Consider the following 18,790-nt stretch of genomic DNA (forward strand, 5'->3'; position numbering starts at 1 on the left):
CAACATTTTCAAGAGTGTCTCAGCAGCTCATTCACAGAAGCTTCTAGAGAGGTACAGGACAACTGTGGAAGTTCAGTGCTAACCAGAGGGAGCAAAAATCTGGAAGAGTCACAGTTCTGAGGATAACAGTTGACATTTGCTATGCTTACTACTTGTCTGGCAATGTTCTGAGGAAGCTACTAAATGGCTTAGAACTACAAGCCTGTGATGAGCAGGACATGAAGAAGTAAGCCACAGACTGGAGTATCTTGTCCAAGGTCATGCAGACTCTGCTGTTATGACAAGTACTACCCTTCATTTCCCCCTCTGTCAACAAGCTGGGTTCTTAGACGTCTTCATCTGAAGGGTGTGCTCAGAAGGGATTGTCACAGGATCCAGAAGGTAGTAGTGCTTTCTTTCAGCAAGTGACCTCACCCCAGGTATTCTAGAGTCTATTTCAGAGTCTTGCTAAGCAGCTTGGACAAGTTTTTGGGCTTAATATTTTTGGCTGGAATCTTTTTGGTTACATGTGACTTTTTCCCCCTTCCAAGACAGGGTTTCTCTGTGTAGCAGCTCTGGTAGTCCTAGAACTCACTTTGTAGACCAGGCTGTCCTTGAACTCACAGAAATCTGCCTGTCTCTGCCTCCCAAGTGCTAGGATTAAAGGTGTGCACCACTGCTGCCTGGCTGGTTATGTGTGACTTTAACTTGGGGTTATATACAGAGCGAGACAACAGCAGCCAAGGGCTCATCCAACATGCACTGACTGTGCATTATGGGTAATACGTAATATTGTGAGGAATGGAGTTCAACATTTTACATACTAAGTAATCTAGTGGGATAAGCAGCATTATGGAACCTATTACTTAGAAAACTGGTGAAAACAAACAGTCCCAGCTAATTCCACAGGGGAGGAGACCAGATACTTGCTTTTAACCTGTAACCATACTGCCACTAAAATTCAAAAGTCTTTTGGGCTCCAGTACCTGACCTTATGATGATGTCACAGAACAAAAGGTTCTTTCCTAAGGATTATTAACTCTGATGAGAGTTAACAAGGCTGTCCAGTTGGGGAAGAAATAGTATAGAAGCTGAGGGGAAGAAAAACCAATAAGCTCACAAATGGACCTGCTAAGAAAAACGTGCAGCTATAAATAATGTTTTGTGAGGCAGTAAGGCATTAGTGTCTCTTCACAAACCAGTAAAATGAGGATCAGAGAGGCAGATCAGAACTGGTCCTGGACTCGCAGGCCAATGCTCAGTTCAGTTCATGAGCCACCTTGGAGATGCAGGAAGAGCACTCCCACTTGTGATGACCCATGTGACACTGGGCTCAAACCTAACCTTTTTTTTTGCTTTATGGAGTGTCCTGAGGTATCAGGAGCCCTGGATAGTCAGCTTACAGGGTTTTCTTGTATTTTTGAAGGCATGTTTCAAACATGAATGTCCATGGGTAGACAATGTCCATGTAGACATTCTGTAATGAGTTGGCTCATGCGGCTGGACAGAGGATTTTATAGCAGAATCACCTATGATTTAATAAGCAAGCATTCTGGGGGTCTGTCATGTATCTCATCTTTCTCTGTGAAACAGACAAATCAAAATGTCTACACTCTCACCCGTAGAACAGCTGAGAATAATTTTTTCTCAACTAAAAAGTAGGTCTAAGTTAGCATTGCTAAGTCCCTCATAGGCTCAAGAAAGAGCATAAAGCAGGTGGGCATTGCTGGGGTCAGGATAAAGGAGAGGGAGTAGTTTATGCAGCATGCTGAAACCCGTGTGAACTAATGCTCATCACAACCTCAGACACAGAATGTGAGAGCTCTGTCCTAAGTCAGAAAGATGATTTTGCAGGTAAGGAGCTTCCTAGGGCTAGGAGAAAACAGAACTGGAACTTGAGCCAAGAGTCCCTGGCTCTGGAGCTTGGCTAACGATAGCTCACTGTCAAACTGCAGGTGTAGGAAGAACATGGTGACACTTGCATTCTTGGGGAGGCATGTACTGATGAAAGACACCATCCCACGTGTGGGACATCCTGCACAGAGGGGGTGGGGATTCTCCCGTTTAGATATACCACCTAAAAAGTGCCTGTATCATCAGTCTTTTAAATAGGGCCCCTTCTTCCTACAGCAGCAAGTCAGCAGATACTCTCCTATTTCCAATGTGTATGAAGATATATTAAGACAGCATGGATAAGGAGATTATAATTTGTAATTAAATATTAACCTTTCTGACAGTATTAAAATTAAACCACTCAGAATTCTTCATCCCTAATCAGGTGGTTCCTGCCCGTAACTGCATCTTTCCTAATAGTCTCGCTAGTTTATGGCCCTTTCCAGAGTGCTAATTGTTTCAATTGCTGCCAACCTGATGAATTGTCCAAAGCTGCTATTTCGGTTGGAGCACATTAGCTGCCTCACACTTCTTGCCTGCCTGCCTGCCTGCCTGTCTAGTGGGTCTACAGTGGGTCTGGCAGAGGTTGAGCACAGCTGCTAGCAGAGTCAGGAAGGTTAAGTTTTCTATCAGTTGATCCACAGAAGGGGCCCACACAGCCTGGGCTACCTTGTTTCTGTGGCTCCAAGGATCCTCGGGGAGGTGGCAAAGGAGCAGGTGGGCCACAAGGGAATAGGAGTTCTGGACTTGACTGCTGATTACTTGGCTGGAAAGGGCCTAAGCACCCCTTCTTTGCCTGTTGGGGGTGGAGAAAATGTCCACAAAACCAGGCAAGCACATTGGAGTTTTGGGCAACCTCTTAGCCTTAATGTTGGGAAGATACTTAGCTTTTACTGAATATTTTATATTGTCACCAAGGACTGCTTTCTCAAAAGTATCTTCTGTCATCCAAGGTCTTTAGAAGCCAGGTAAGGATAAATGGAGCTGGGAATGGCTCTTTGCTGGGGAGAACCTGGGGCTCTGGCTACAGGAAGCAGAGCAGCTGTCCCAGTTGAGGGCACATGATAGATAAAGAAGCAGTCAACACCAAACCATCCCTACTTGTTCTCTCCAGGACCTCCCAAGGTTCCCTATAGTACTGCTCTACCTGACTGGAACACCTAGCTAGCCTGAGCTCTTGCAGAGGCCTCAATAAATACTTTATTAGCTGTAAGTACATCCAGCAAGATGCCTGGCATGGACCAGGTGAATCTCATTTACTTCTCCTAGGACCCCTCACTCAGGCAGACTAAGGGAGATCATTTCTGTTTCACTGCTGAAGAAACTATGGCACGAAGAGATTAATTCCTGGCTAGACCTGAGGCCTGCGTCTGCGGCTACAGCCCTGCTTTTTGACTGGCTGCTGCTTAGATTTCAGGACAACAAGCATGGATGGCAAGGTCTCCCTGGCCTGCAGACTAGACCTTGGTCTTAATTCCTTACCTTTTTGGCATCTTTGTGCATATACTTGGCAGTCTGCTTGGCCAGCTCAGTTTTCCCTAGGAATAAGGGAGATAAGGTAGATCAGAACCAGAAGACACTCTTTGGAGTAAAAGAACACTAGGGGTCAGGCATTGATAGTGCATGCCTTTAATCCCAGCACTTTGGAGGCAGAGGAAGGCGGATCTCGTGGGTTCGAGGCCAACCTGGTCTACACAACGAGTGCCAGGAAAGGCTCCAAAGCTACACAGAGAAGCCCTGTCTCGAAAAACAAAACAACTTCCCCCAGAAAACCCCCCAACAAAACAACAACAACAACAAAAAAACTAGGAATGTATGGACACTGACAAGTTCTTCTTCTATAGATAGGGAGCTAAGATTCAAAAGCTCTCCCAAGGTCAACCAGGGAATGAATAGTGAAACTGGGACAATGAAAGTCTGCATTGCCTCCCAATTTTCCTGTGATGGAGCCAAGGACTTTTCTTTGTAGCAGCATCCTTGGAGTGGTGGCAGGCAGGACTCACAAGCCAGCCCACCCTGTGAATTAGCACAACTCGAGCCTCTTCTAGCAGTGCCTTGCTTCCTGCCTCATGCTGTGCATCTTTCTGAAACACGCAAAGTCCAGCCATTCAGCTAGATGCTGAAACGTCAAGCCAAGACAAGGCTAGAAGAGGATAGAGTACTTCCCATTGGCTCCACAGATCTTCTTGTGACAGACAACTCCAAAGTCATCTAGAATGATGGTAAAATCACTATGTGGTACATACAGCTTCATGTAAGGGTTATCAATTTTTTGGGATCTGAGGAGAATCAGATCCATAAGGGTGCTGGGAGGGGAGGAAACAGTAGTTAGAGAACATGGAGGGAGGTGGTGGTGGAGGAAAAGCCAAGAATTATTTGAGAGGATATAGCCCAACTGCCTAGAAAAGCTCCCCACCCCAACCCCACTGCAGTCAGCACACTATGCACAGGAGTTTCCTGAGTCTCCCAAAGGTAGCTGCCCTGAGTACAGCTCATGTGCCAGGCAGTAAAGGTGGTTCAGCTGTCCCCAGAGGTGAGCCTAAGGGGATGCACAATACCTGGGCCAGGGCTAACAGGCTCCAGTGGCCTGGTGCACCCTCGCCCCATAACAGGGTAAGGAGTAGTGACTCCAGCTCTTGGTAACATGGCATATGATTGAGACGCCCAGGTCTTCTTTCTTGGTGGCTCTGCAGTCTGGGGCAGCTGTTTCTGGAGCTGTCAGGTTGAGGTAGATGCTTTTCTAGCTCTCCTAGCCCCAGTGCCTGATTTGTCTGTGATTACCTATTCCAGATGATCCCAAGAAGAGGAAGACCAGAGGGTGCTCCTCATCGTACCAGCCATTCTCCTTCCTCCGGATCGCTACGGCCAAACACACAACACGGAAGGGGGAGGGAGACAGATAAATCAATGACACAAAAGGCAGGATAATTATCACTAAGTATACAATATGTTTTACTGCTCTGCGCCCACTCAAAGTCCTCACTACCATTAGTGCTGCCTAATCTGATTAGCTGGCAAGGCCCCTAGAGATACCTAATCAGGTTAGCATGGATTTGGAAAGCTGCCCAGAGCAGATTTCGGATAAAGTTTTCCAGGATGAGCACTCAGCGTTGCCAGGGAAACCAAAAGGCGGGTGGATGGTGAATGGAGGTGAAGGGGGTGGGGGATTGGTGAAGGGGAATCTGAGAGGAGTGTTAACTCTTGCTGGTCACCCCTCTCTTCACCTAGGAAAACAGTAGAGGCATGATTTTATGGTGATACCTGGGGATCCAGGGAGGTTTAAGATTTGGCTCTTTCCCCTTTGGGGAAACCAATCTCTACGGTGATGTGTGGTTTAAGTGGAAACAGAACCAATCAGGAAGCCAATCAAGGGTCGTGTAGAGCTTGGGGTCCAGCTCTGCTAATTATGGCTTCTGGAAGGCTGGGGTGAGGAGTGGACAGAGCTGTATGAAGTCCCTTGAGGCCCTTCTTCAAGAGGAAATAAGTGGCCAAGAACTGTGCATGAAGGTGAGGAAACTGAGCCTCAGGCCGCAAGAGGAAGAGCAGGGAGTGGAAGGAGGCAGAGCCCCAAGAAGAGTCGTCTATTGAACACACTGTACACCAGGTACACATGGAAACCTCCTACAACCCACTGATTCAAGACCCACAGGAACCCTGAGGGAAAGGATTTCTAACCCCATTAACTGGAACAGAAAAAAGACAGACGGCTAAAGAGACTTGTTTAAGTCGTATAAGAGTTGCTTCTTTCCCAAAATTTGCCTTTATTTAAAAAAAAATCACAATACAGCTTCTTTAAGACGTGAGTATCAATTTGGGTGGCACCAATAGAAACATAGTGGCTAGGAGCAGGAAGAGGGCAGAGCACTGTGCAATGTCAGGGCCTGTCTGCAGATGGAACAGTGTGTCTGGTCTGGTCCCCAGAGTGTCAGAGGAAAATAAGAAAAGGATATATGTCAGAGCACAAGGTCTGGAAACTTACTCAATGGAGGAGTCAACAGTCTTAGGATGTGCCTGCCAATCCTGAGGAGTCAAGCTCCCAAACAGTATGCAGCTGAGCTTCAAAGCAGCTGCAGGACTAATGACAGATCACAGGGGCACAGGGGCTGACAGAATCTGCAGAGGTGGCCATCACAAAGCGGGGGGGTGAGGGGGACAGTGACACTCAAACGTAAGAGATAGGTAGGAGCTGACTGAGTCTGGGCCACCTGTGTAAGGCTTTCAGCCCCATGCTTGTCATCTTCTTCACATTCTAGAAACAGATGGAAGCAGTGCAAATGCATGGAACTCAGACTAGCCACCTGTGATGCCAGGAGTTGCTCCCAGAGAAGGGCCTGGGGAAACAGCCTGATTGCTCCCCTGGGCTGGCATCTGGATCTGCTCTAACTGGCTGGCTGGGGTTCTCTGAAGGCTGGTTAGAAATACTCAGAGACCTCATGGGTTTGAACACGGGGATAAAGGGACAAACCCCAAGCCTGGCTGAGGAGTCCCTGGTGCCACCAGAAACATGGAGCTGGGGGAAGGTATTTGGAGACAAGTTCAGGTAGTAAATCAACAGAAGGTAAGACTTGGTGGATGCTCTGTGTGAACATGTATGTGCGGGGGCAGGCCTGAGAGAGGGCCAGCTGGAAGAGTCCCGTTCTTCCAAAAGTTGGCAGATTTGAGAACCCATGCTGGGAACAGAGGAACCTGAAGTAGGTTTAGACTTTGTGTTTGTGGGAGGCAGAAGGACCAGCATTACTCAGACAGGTGGTATGTCCCCGCACCCCCTCCCTCCTGCGGGCAGGTTATCACATTTGTGAGGTTCTGCTCTTGACTGCTCTTTCGGGGTAGTGTGCTAGCCCACTGAGAGCTGCACACTGCTGGGCTGCGTAGCACACACACACACACAGAGGAAAAAAACACACCATGGAGAATGTGGAATTGAATTACGCCTGGGGCCATCTTTCCCCTTCCTTTCTAATAATGCACCTGGGAGAGAGCTCTTTATAATGCCAGGCAGACTCCACTGCACAGCTGTCCCTGGTCAATTCTGCCAGACCCAGGGCACGAGTTTGGGGTGGGCCTGCTCTAGGGTCCCTGTGAAACAGGCGAAATGCCAACCATTAAACAATTATAACTCTGGATATTTCTAATAATATCTGAAGAGAAAAACGGCCAAGCAGATGGAGTCCGACAGAATGAAAAATGAAGGCAGCTAGGAAAAAAATGGGGAAGGCAAGCCCCAGGGTGTATGCGGCTGGTCGGGTGGCTGAGGACTGAGGCTGGGGAGCCTGGAAGAGTTCTCTCAGGCTGGGGTAAAGGTTGGGCCAGATGGAGACCTGAGGGGGCCCACATGCATGCGGCCACGGTGCCTGCGGATGCTCTGTCTGTGGCAAAGCCCATGTGCAACTCACTTGGCTAGCACTTTATAGTAATGTCACACTTTCTCATCCTGATTCCTGTTTTATGGGTGACAATATATCCATAGACATTAGGAAACCTGCGCAAGTCCATAGGCATATACTCAGAACTAACCCTGAACACACACTGTCAGGAGCAGCAAAGCGAGGCAGCTCTCCCAGCCCTGACTCCCTCTCAAAAATTTTCCCTCTGTAGTCCTCCAATCTGGAGCACTCAGTCCTCCACTCTTGGCTTTCCACAGTGTCTCGGGGGTGAGGTGGGGGCACTTTTATAGGGCAACTCAGCAGCACTGCCTCCCCCACTAGCCCCAGCTCCTCAAGTCCAACCAGGTGCCTTTTCTGTCACTGCTGCGCTGCTGTACACCTCACTTGTGCCCTGTCCTTTCCAGACGCTTTCTCCTGGCCATGGCTGTTACTGTCAGACACCACTGAAGAATGCATCTGCACCAAGTCTGCAGGATTAATTCCACCATAACCCCCTTAGCCTATCAGCTTCCTCCTGTGCATTCCTTTACAGGGTGGTGTGGCGGAGATGACGAGTTAGGAGGAGTTAGCTTGGAGTCTTGCTGCTGACTTAGTAAAATACCTATTCCTTTATAGTCTGTTTCTTCGTTTCTAAAACAGACACATATGCTGTCAGCTCCCCAGATGAAGTGAGTTAATGGTTGGAAAAGCAAAGAGAGGGGCAATGACTAGGGTGAAAGTAATGGAAGTCATGGTGGCAGCAGCGTCAGCATTTAAACATTTTTTATTTACTTATGTACTTATTTATTTAACTTTATTTTTGAGACAGGGTTTCTCTGTGTAGTCCTGGATGTCCTGGAATTTACCCTGTAGACCACCTGCCCCTGCCTCTCAAGTACTGGAATTAAAAGTGTGAGCCGCTACAGCACCACAGACCAGCTCAGTGTCAGCATTTTTGGTTTGTTTTTGTTTTCTGAGACAGGGTTTCTCTATGTAGCCCTGGCTATCCTAGAGCTCGCCCTGTAGATCAGGCTGGCCTGGAACTCACAGAGATCCACTTGCCTCTGCCTTCTGAGTGCTGGAATTAAAGGGGTGCACTATTAAACCTGGCTGGTATCAGCATTTTTTTTTTTTTTTTGGTTTTTCGAGACAGGGTTTCTCTGTATTGTTTTAGAGGCTGTCCTTGAACTCACAGAGATCCGCCTGCCTCTGCCTCCCGGGTGCTGGGATTAAAGGCGCGCGCCACCAACGCCCGGCTTTGGTATTAGCATTTTTAAAGTTCTCCTTCCACAGTGTAATAATCTCAAGAAGTATGAGGAAGAAACTAAGGAAGCAGACATGGGAAAACAATGTAAGGTTTTTTTTTTTTTTGTTTTTGTTTTTTACGAGACAGGATTTCTCTGTATTGTTTTGGAGTCTGTCGGTCCAGCCTGGCCTCGAACTCACAGAGATCTGCCTGCCTCTGCCTCCCGAGTGCTGGGGTTAAAGGCATGCGCCACTACCGCCCAGCAAGGTGTTTTCTTCTACTATTTGTGTTCTTATATCTGGGGGAGAAAGTGCCCCATCCTAAATCTGTTCTGGGGAGGCTGGTGCCGGGCACTCTAATTACTTAGGGATTGTTGTGACTAGGTCCTCACTGGTTTTAGGGTTTAATGTTTGTTGACTAAATTCATTCTTGTTATTTCTGGGACTGTAAAAAGGAACAGTGGGGGCTGGAGAGATGGCTCAGAGGTTAAGAGCACTGGCTGTTCTTCCAGAGGTCCTGAGTTCAATTCCCAGCAACCACATGGTAGCTCACAACCATCTGTAATGAGATCTGGTACCTCTTCTGGTCTGTGGGCACACATGCAGGCAGGACATTGTATACATAATAAATATAAATAAATCTTTAAAAAAAAAAAAAAAAAGGAAGACTGGCCGGGCATTGGTGGTACAGCCAGGCGTTGGTGGAGTTCGAGGCCAGCCTGGTCTACAGATCAAGTTCCAGGACAGCCTCCAAAACAATACAGAGAAACCCTGTCTTCAAAAACAAAAACCAAAAACCAAAAAAACAAAAAACAAAACAAACAAACAAACAAACAAAAAAAACCCAAAAAAGGAAGACTGATTCTCTAATTCCCATTTCACAGAGGACAGTAGCTGGGAGAGACCCAGTCCTGCAGGTGGTTTCTGCTACTCTGGGCAAAGGCTTCTGCTCTCTTGTGAGCCCTCTAGGGAGTCTTAGGCATCCTTTCTGCAGCAAGCTTTGCCATTTTCTTGGCACGCAGCCCTGAGGGAAACACTGCCACTGTGGGCTTGAGAGGGGCCGGTGTGCTGGAGTACGGCAGAGTGTTTGTAACTGTGTGACACTCCTGCTTGAAGCATGAGGTAGAATACGGCATCCTGGGAAGGCTCTGGTGTATAAAGAGGCAAAGAGAAGAAAGAGCTGTCTCTTCTCAGCCCAGAGCTTTGCTTTCATCAAACCATCAATGCAATGGCCGGTGCTCACGTGAAGCCCAGGAAAAGGGCGGGAGGAGAAATGGAAGGCATGCTAGGGAGGGACAGAGTTGCATGAGGGAGTGAGTACAGGGGATCGGAGGATCTACTGGGACACAGACACAGTTCTGAAGCTGCAGGCTGACCTGCCGCCCACTCACGAGGTCAAAGGCCAAGGAATATGGCTGTAATTAAGAACCTTACTGGAGTTCCCTTTCCAGGAGGCTTGTGACCTATCGGAGGCAGGTGCTATAGCTTCTCTTCTTTCCTCAGAGCAGTTGACAGGGCAGACAAGGGGCCACACGACATAAGTGAATTTCACGAACTGGTTCAGCACCTACTTTGAGTGGAGAGTGGATAACACAAACATGTCCTGGTTTCCTCTTACAAGGAGCCTGAAGTTCATTGCTCCTGAACTGGATTAGCTAGTGTGTGGGGCTGGGCTGGACCCTAGGGGGGCAGGAAGGCCTGAAGAAGAGCTATAGGCTGAGAGGGCAGCAGTGATAGACTCAAACGGGAAAGCAGCTTCATGTGTGTGGGAAGGCAGAGGCAGGCTGTTGTGAGTGCAAGCAGGGGCAGCGGGGGTCCCTACATGCCACATTAGGACAATAAGGACCACTCAAAGGCTTCAACAAAGAAGTGCTATTTACATCTGTGTTTTCTTTCTTTCTTTTTTTTTTTTTTTTTGTTTTTATGAGACAGGTAGATTTGTGTGTGTGTGTGTGTTTTTTTTTTTTTTTTTTTTTTTGGTTTTTTTGAGACAGGGTTTCTCTGTGGCTTTGGAGGCTGTCCTGGAACTAGCTCTTGTAGACCAGGCTGGCCTCGAACTCACAGAGATCCACCTGCCTCTGCCTCCCAAGTGCTGGGATTAAAGGCGTGCACCACCAATGCCCGGCAGATTTGTGTTTTCTAATGATCACTTTGGCCCAGCAGGAACACTAGGGGAAGGAAGGGAGGCCAATGCATGGCCAGATCAGAGTATGAGGAATGATGGTTCATGCTGTCAACTTGACAGGTTCTAGACTTATCTAGGTGACAAGACTCTGACCATGCCTGTGCGGGATTATCTAGATTAGGTTAATTGTGGTGGAAAACCCATCTAGCCCGTGGGTGGCACCATTTCATGGGCAGGATGCCAGACTCAGTAACAAGGAAAAAGTGACTAAGCATTAGCATTAACTGCTTGCTCTGCTACCAACTGCCTGAGCTCCTGTCACCATGGTTTCCTGCTATTATGGACTATATTCTTGAACTATGAGCCCAAATAAAATCTTCCTTCTGTAGACCAGGCTGGCCTCGAACTCAGAGATCTACCTGCCTGCCTGTCTGTCTCCCAAGTGTTGGGATTAAAGGCATGTGCCACCACCACTTGGCTACTGTTAGGTATTTTATCACAGCAATGAGTAAGTAAAAATTGTACAGGAAAAGAAGAGAAGCTAAGTTTGAGACCACGGAAGAGAATGTCAGAACCTGAGCTGTACTGGGTGAAAAGGAAGGAAGGCGGAGCCAAGGAAATGTCTACATTTTTATCTAGGAGACCAGTGAATGGATGCCTAGTTCTTAATATGCTCAGCAGACAGCCTTTCTGAGGTGAGTGGGACTTGTCCTGAGCTCCCAGGAAGTCTGCTACCCAGAATGACATCTTCCATCCCTTGACTGGGTTCTGGACGGGTGAAACTCAGTTTCCATGTCCATGTGGTATGTAGTTTGGCCTTGTGGATCTGGTGACCCGAACAGATAAGAGCAGCCTTGGGGGCCTGGTTTGCACGGCTGGTGCTTTAGCTCCTCCATTTGTAAGGCAGTAACTGTGCGCCAGCCTTGCTAGAAGCCCCGCAGCTGGGGATCACACTGATAAATTCACTGTATTACTTTGCACAAATCAATATCCCAGCACTTACCAGGGGTTGATGTGACCGAAATTGGTTTCAGCCAATTCGTGAGGGTAATAAATGGCCATTTATCAAATCAATTCATTCTGCAGCACTTCTCTGGCTGCCCATCCTCATGGTACCCATGGGGTGCCAGGCTCTGTCCCCATCTAGATAGTCCCTAACACACATGTGACACTAGCTTGGAGAACCCAGAAAGGCCTGACATGGTCTCTAGATCTGCCCCGCCCTCCTCTGCCTGCTGGGGTTCTAAGGTGCTGAGGTCCTGGGTAGAGAGCACCTCATGCCTTGACCAGGCTTGCAGCTGCAGCCACTAGGCTGCCCACTCTTTCTTCTGGGCATCCAGAAGCTTCTGGGATCTGGTCACAGGAATGAACATGGTGCAGGACATTCTGAGTGTGATCCAGTGGCAGGGCTCTTCAGAATGGCAGGTGCACAGCAAATGAAATAAAAAAAGGTAAAGCCCTGTACATCATGAGTCCCAAGGGCACTGTCTTGTAGTAGGGTCACCAGAGCCATAGCAGGGCCAATCTATACACAATGGGGCAAGAAGTGGGCCTTCTTGGCAACTAGTCTACTGCTGACCTCATGCAGAGTTCAGACGACAGAGAGGCTTTCAGGGAATGGAGTTCCCAGGGTGCATATTCCAACAGTTCTTGGAGGTGGAGAGTAGATCACCCAGTTTGAAGCAATTGCAAGGGATGACATCAAGACAGGCACCAGAGGTCGGCTCAGGGCTGGGAAGAGGCAAGCTGGGCCCGGGTGCTCAGTTAGAGGCTTAATTAAGGCGACAGGACCGAACCCAAGAAAACATCGTGAGGACAGGGACTAGACTGTGGGCTGGGTGGCAGATAAAAAACATGGGCTTCAGAGTCACGGGGTGTTGGTCTTGGTACCTCACTATAAAGGCAAGGAAAGTGATTCCAATGAAGCTGAGGAGCACAGAGGAAGCAGCATCTCAGCGCCCCTGTAAAATGCTGTTTCTGGGGAGTGTTTCAGCTTCTGGGCTTGAGGGGCTGCTGAGAAGTGAAGGACAGAGGTTAGGAGACAGTCAAAAGAAACAGGCATATAAGAAGCTGAGTCACTGAGGGAGCTGTAGTCCAATCTACGTGAAGTGAGACTCCAATAAGCGGTTTGTTGTTAGGCCTTCAGGTGGGGCCCCATCCCAAAAGTGGCAGCTGGACACAGAAGTATATAACTAGAACTCAAGAGCATCCAGGTTCAGACTGAGACCAAGTGGTGGCTCTTCCCAGCGCCTACATAACCCTGCAGGTCACCTTCTGATTTCTAGATGGGATGGCAGCGTTGGTCCCTAGGTTCCATTCATCTGCTGAAGGAGTCAGGCCCCTGGTGAAGGGCTCATGAGCTCTCCTGATAGATGAGGATGATGGAGAGAAGGTTGGGCTCAATGTGTCTTGGGGTAACTGCCATTATTTTCTAATTATTCCCTATTGTGTGCCCAGAATGTCCCAAAGTGGACAGCCTGGATTTCAGCCTGATGGTTCCTTTCTTAGGCAGAGCCTGGTGGGTACTGAGCAGACACTGGGCAGCATAATGGGATGAGATGCTTAGACTAGAGGGACCAATCAGTAGGACTAGCTGGCAGTTTAGGCATAGACAGTTTAGGATAGAGGGTTTTACACTCTAGCTGAGTGGCAGACAGCCTAAAGGATCTGTTCAAAATATAAAAACTAGGTTGTGACTTCATAGGTGTAAACCAAAGCCTGACACCATGGCCGCTGGTGCAGAGAACATCCTTGGAGAATCGCTTGTCTCCAGGACATGACCCCCACTTCTTCAGTCTGGTACAGGCAACTGGTTTCCTACTTCACCTGCCTAGAGTCACCCTGAAACAGGCACAGGTCTGAGTTGTAGAAGACAGGTGAGGCCCCTCCCTTCATCAGCATCCACTGTACACACCTGTCAAGAGAGAGCCCTCAGGATGGGAATGAGCTCTTTATCAGTGGGGAAGAAGGCATTTCTTGGGATGTTTTCTGTAAGATCTGGCCATGCAGCTGCTGCCAAACCATTCTCAAAGTCTGGGAGTGAGTCCTGGGCTGGCTGGCATATGGGAACTGAAGTCTTGTTCTAGCTCAGCTACTGCCCCTCTGAGTCTCAGGTGTCCCACCTTAGAAGTAGGGCATGGGGTAGTGGACCAGTTGATGGCAAGAGTTCAATGATAAGCACAGGGAAAGTAGCCTTGAACAAATTTCTTAAATGTTGCACCATGCCTCTGTAAAATAGTATTTGATGGTGCACATCTCAAGCATTGCTATAAGGACTAAATGGCCTAAAATATGCCAAGAGCTAAAGACAATGACTGGCATACAGATGGTACTCAGCAAATGATAACGTGGATATAAACCACATCTTTCTGGCTCTGGAGCAGCAAGACTCGAACCTCTGTGGTGGAGCACAAGCTGCCCTGACCCTTCCCACCTGACTAGTGTTGAGGACTCACCAGCACCCACGGTGGCAATGGCACTCTCCTGGCCAATGATGTGTTCCTTCAGTCGCTGCTCCAGTGGGAAGCGGCGCCGCTCTTCTGCTTCACGCTTCCTCTGCTTTTCCATGTACTGGGGGAAAAAGCAAATGGTTCAGGGAGGCTGGTCTCAGCTGGGACTTGGGTTATTCTGTCCCTCTGTGTGTGGAGGTGCGGCGGGGAGAGGGAGGCTGGGATGGGGGAACGGGGGAGACACGATTGCAGATATTGGGGCTCCAGGGGTCCTAATCTGGCTCATGACCACTGAAGGTTGATCCAGATTATCCCTAGCTAGCCCCATTGTTTGGAACAAGCAGAAGTGGCAGGGCCTATTCACAAATGCTTCTTGGGCACAACCAATCATGCTCCTCATGGCTTGACAGCCTTAAGTGCTTCCATCTATGACTGTATCTTTCACTAACAATGCTACTGGAAGAATTTCTGAATGTCTGTAAGCCTATCCTGACTCCACAGAGCGCCTCCTAAAGGCAGACTCTAGTTGCTTTGGGCATGGACTTTGACCCAGCAGCAGCATCTGGTGAATGTAAAAATTGCGTAAGGTGCTGGGTGGTGGTGCACGCCTTTAATCCCAGCACTTGGGAGGCAGAGGCAGGTAGATCCCTGCGAGTTTGAGGCCAGCCTGGTCTACTGAACAAGTTCCAGGACAGGCTCCAAAGCTACAGAGAAACCCTGTCTTGAAAAGAAAAATTAATGAAAGTGTAGACACACAAAAAAGAGAATTAACAGCTAGACGAGGTGGTGTAGACATACAGAAAAGAAGAAGATATAGAACTATGGAATGCTTGGACAGGGGCTCTCTGGGACATAGGACATTTGAAGAGGCCGGAGGACTGGCAACTGGGCAGAGGGGGCCGAGGGTGTGGGCCTGAAGGGGAATCATTTACTGAAGCAGAAATAGGCAGATCTTAAACTGAGAAGCAAATGCCAGGTCTTAGGTGGCCCTAGTAATGAGGGCATCTTTCTTGGGAGAGAGTTGACAAGGTAAGGCCCTGTCACAGAAGTTGTGGTTGCAGATTGTTCTTTCGGGCAGAGTGGATGAAAAATACCTGCTGCTTGGGTAGTGTTTTCCTGTTATAGTAGTGACCTTGACAGAAGTTAAAAAAAATAAATAGCAAACAATCCAATTTTGGCTGTTGCTATCAGTCTGTAACTGAAAGCTCCCATCAGTCCTCAGTTTCATATGGAGCAATAATTCGGCGCCTATCCCTGTGGAGTGACGCTTGCCGGCTGGAATCCAGAGTGTCACTGTGCAGCTCCCTCAGGCGCCACATACATCACCTGGCTCTGCCAACTCCAGCCATATATCTGCCTTTTCCTCCTCCCTGCCCACAAGCCCATTCAGCACTCAGGCCCACTGGGCTGGGAGGTGCTGATGGCAAGACACACACACACACACACACACACACACACACACACACACACTCGCTCGCTCGCTGGGATTGTGTCAACTTTGGACAGAGCCTGAAGGAGCCTGGAGATGAACTTGGCTTGCCAGGATTTGCTGGGCACATTTATACACAGCCATGACTCTGCTGAGTTCCAGACACTGCACTCAGCACTTCGTCCAGTGCCTCAATTTCTCAAGTCACTCCCGTCTGGGGCTCCTCTGCTGCCTCACAGTGAACTACTATGTGGCAGAATTAACAAGTGTCTCTGTGGACAGATACGAACTCCAATGACCTCATCCATTTAAGAGCTAGTGACCTTGGGTAGTGAGTTTTCCTCCCAGGAGCTTAGTTCCCTCATCACAGCATGGAGACAGTGCTCATACCTACCCTGTAGGAAGCTTGAGGAGGAAATGAGATCAGTACTTGGCAGAGCCTGGTAGGCAGCAAATGTGGGTGGATACTAAGTGGTAGTCAAGAGTGACTCAGATGTCTTCAAAGCACCTAGCCTTATGAAGCATTTGAGCATATTTTTCTCTCTACCTCTACTTTTCCTTCCACGACTGGGGATTGGCCTAGGCTTCTTGCTCATGCTAGGCAAGCACTTTAACCCTGAGCTACATGCCAGCCCTGGTCTTGGATAAATTCTATTTCCCTTTACTCCATCTGGTAACTAACGGGCTAATGTATCGTCTGTTTTTTTGTTTGTTTGTTTTTGGTGGGGAGTTGGGGGGAACTTTTAATTAATTCAATCACAGGGAGAGGACCATAGACTGAAAGAAGAGGTCTCTGGCTTAAGCAGAAGCTGGAACCAAGCCCACTCGGGTGTCCGCTGTCTGGGAAGCACCTCCTGTGGCCCCCTCTCTTGGAAGCTCAGTCTCCAGGTGCTGTCTCCACACTGTCCATTTCTGGAGATTCTCTGGTGACCCGAGGCAGCCGTCTCTAGCCACCAGTTTTCCTTACATGGCACGGCATGGAACGGAATTCTGTCTCTGCATTATTTTCTATCTATGGGGCCTCACAGAACACACTTTTCCCCTTTGTGCCAGGCAAAGCCACCTGATGAGTACCGTATAACCATCATCGTTCTCCAAGTGCTCTTCAGGAAACCTTTCTTCTTCCTGTAACTCTTCTTTGGGGTCAAGGTTTTATGTTGCTATAATCTCTTGGACAAAGAGAAAGAGTCTCTAATTACTATGGAAGTGAGCATGGGGGAACAGGTATGAGTGACTGGTTGGTTTCTTGGGAGCTTCCTAGATGGTTTTGGGAAAGGTTCCAATGAAATTAAACCCCAGATCACACTGGGATCCTCCCAAGCTCTAGTCTCAAATAGCTATTTATTTAGAAAAAAATCTGGAGGTATATCAGATTTCTTTAATAAAATGTACAGGAGGGCTGGCAAGATGGCTCACTGGGTAAACGTGCTTGCTTTGAAGACCTGACTGCCTGATTTCAATCTCCAGATCCTACGGTGGGAGGACAGCACAGCTTCTGAAAGTTGCTCTTTGACTTCTACACACATGTGACCATGGCATATGCAAATCTGATTTATATGCATGTATCACATAAATCACACACAACGATAGAAAATGTGTAGCATGCTGGGGGTTAAATGAGGCCACATGTTTCTTTGTCAAATGTAGTAATCCCCCTTTAATTTGTATAGCTTTACACTACTAGGGATTGAACTCTTGGCCTTATCCACGCTAGTCACGAGTCACTTTTTAAAGGTGTCTGTCCTGAGCCCAGCCTTGTAGAAAGATGTTTGGTTGAAAAAAAAAATTAACCAAAATAAGTAAAGAAGGAAAACACTTGATTTGTATTTGTTCAACCTGGGGGAGAGGAAGCAGAAGGAGAGGCGCTCTCAGGGCTCCATGGATGCAGGCTATTGCTGTGCCTGGCTGGCTCTTTGAGGGCACATGGAGGAAGGCTATGGTGCTTTAGTGGGGTTCCACTTATCTAGAAGACATGGTAGATAAGGAGCCAACCGAAGCAGAGGGTGCTGGACTGAGAGGTCCTGTGAAGGGGCTGCCAGAAGAGCAGCTGTGGGGAGTGACCATTCTCTTAATAAAAGCCTGGTACAATTAACTTCAGACGCTCTCACCTGGAGCTGGCAGCAGCCAGCTTCCCATGCTGCATCTTGGCTGGATAATCACAGCCCCTGGTTTCCATCAGCCTTGATTTAATATGGCACTCCTCCTGGCTATGAGTGCATTTACAGGAAAGGGCTGGGAGGCCTAGCTAAGCTTGCTCCACTCAGAGGTGAGTGGCAGGGCTGAGTGGCACTGCAAGGAGTGTTAGGGAGACGCGGTCTGACAAGCATCTTGATTACTGGGCATGCCTGAGGGGACAGGCCTGACAATGAAGCTGGTAAGGAGAGGGCAGCTGAGTTGTAGTAGCAGGTGAGCACAGTAAGTCCCTGGACAAGGTGGGGTTGTGAGGTATAGAGAAAGGAACAGAAGAGAGGCCAGAGAAACTGGCCACTCCTATACCCTCAGGTGTGCCCTAGACTGTTGACTCCTAATTCAGATCTGAACTTAGGTCATGGTCAGGATTCTGTGAATCCCTGAGATGTGGTGATAGGAAGAACTACATAGGAAGGTCAACAATGGGGACTAGAGGGTACAGAGGAGGCTGGGGTAGGAGTGACGATAGCACAGGAAATCCAGGTTGTCTAACACGACAAAACTGCCTTATTGAGTTATTGAGTTATATAAAACTATAGTAAGTCTGAGGGATGCCAATCAAATGGGAACAGGAGTCTAGGAGGTGAGAGGTAGGGAGTGGGAAGCCTCTTGGACTAGCCCATAAGATACACCCACAGGGCAGCTCTCAGTCTCACCGGACGTGATAATCACCAGGTCAGCTTCCACAGCCCATTTTCCACTTTTCCAATCCCTTCTCTGTTTGTGCTAGAGATGTGTTTTAAAATCTCATCTCTATGTCAACCCAGAGGGACCCCTGCCCCTGGTTGGGGCTGGGCCTTTTTTGTAGGCTCCAGAGCCATCCTGCTGGGGTAGGCTGATTCTCCTGCTGCTAACAGACCTGGTTTGAATGTACTTATGTGATTCTGACCTTGTCACATCTCTGTAAATGGCTGTGCTGCTCCAAAGACAAGACTGGTGAGAGAAGGTTAAGAAGGGCAATAAGTGGCTACTGTGGAAACGAGTTGGATGCTCTCAGATTCAGGGCATGTGATGCTGACCATCCCATGGCTCCTGATCTTCCATTCCTCGGAGAAGCTGGAACTGCTAGGGGTCTCCAATCCACTCTCCACTTTGTAATTAGTATTTTCAGGGAGGG

General features: G+C 48.4%; 1 protein-coding gene across 4 annotated transcripts in view; it reads right to left on the reverse strand.

Moving 5' to 3' along the window:
* Window positions 1-18,790, reverse strand: part of Clpb (caseinolytic mitochondrial matrix peptidase chaperone subunit B) — a 118,199-nt gene that overhangs the window by 9,349 nt on the left and 90,060 nt on the right. For all 4 annotated transcript variants that reach the window (XM_040757716.1, XM_005074025.4, XM_040757725.1 and 1 more), the window contains 3 exons: window positions 14,061-14,175; window positions 4,654-4,731; window positions 3,355-3,410 (listed from right to left, as the gene is read on the reverse strand). In XM_040757716.1, coding sequence (XP_040613650.1) covers window positions 3,355-3,410; window positions 4,654-4,731; window positions 14,061-14,175 — 249 coding nt within the window. The remainder of the gene's footprint in view (window positions 1-3,354; window positions 3,411-4,653; window positions 4,732-14,060; window positions 14,176-18,790) is intronic.

Source organism: Mesocricetus auratus, unplaced genomic scaffold, assembly GCF_017639785.1.
Source record: "Mesocricetus auratus isolate SY011 unplaced genomic scaffold, BCM_Maur_2.0 Super-Scaffold_4256, whole genome shotgun sequence".
NCBI classification, from domain to species: Eukaryota; Metazoa; Chordata; class Mammalia; order Rodentia; family Cricetidae; genus Mesocricetus; species Mesocricetus auratus.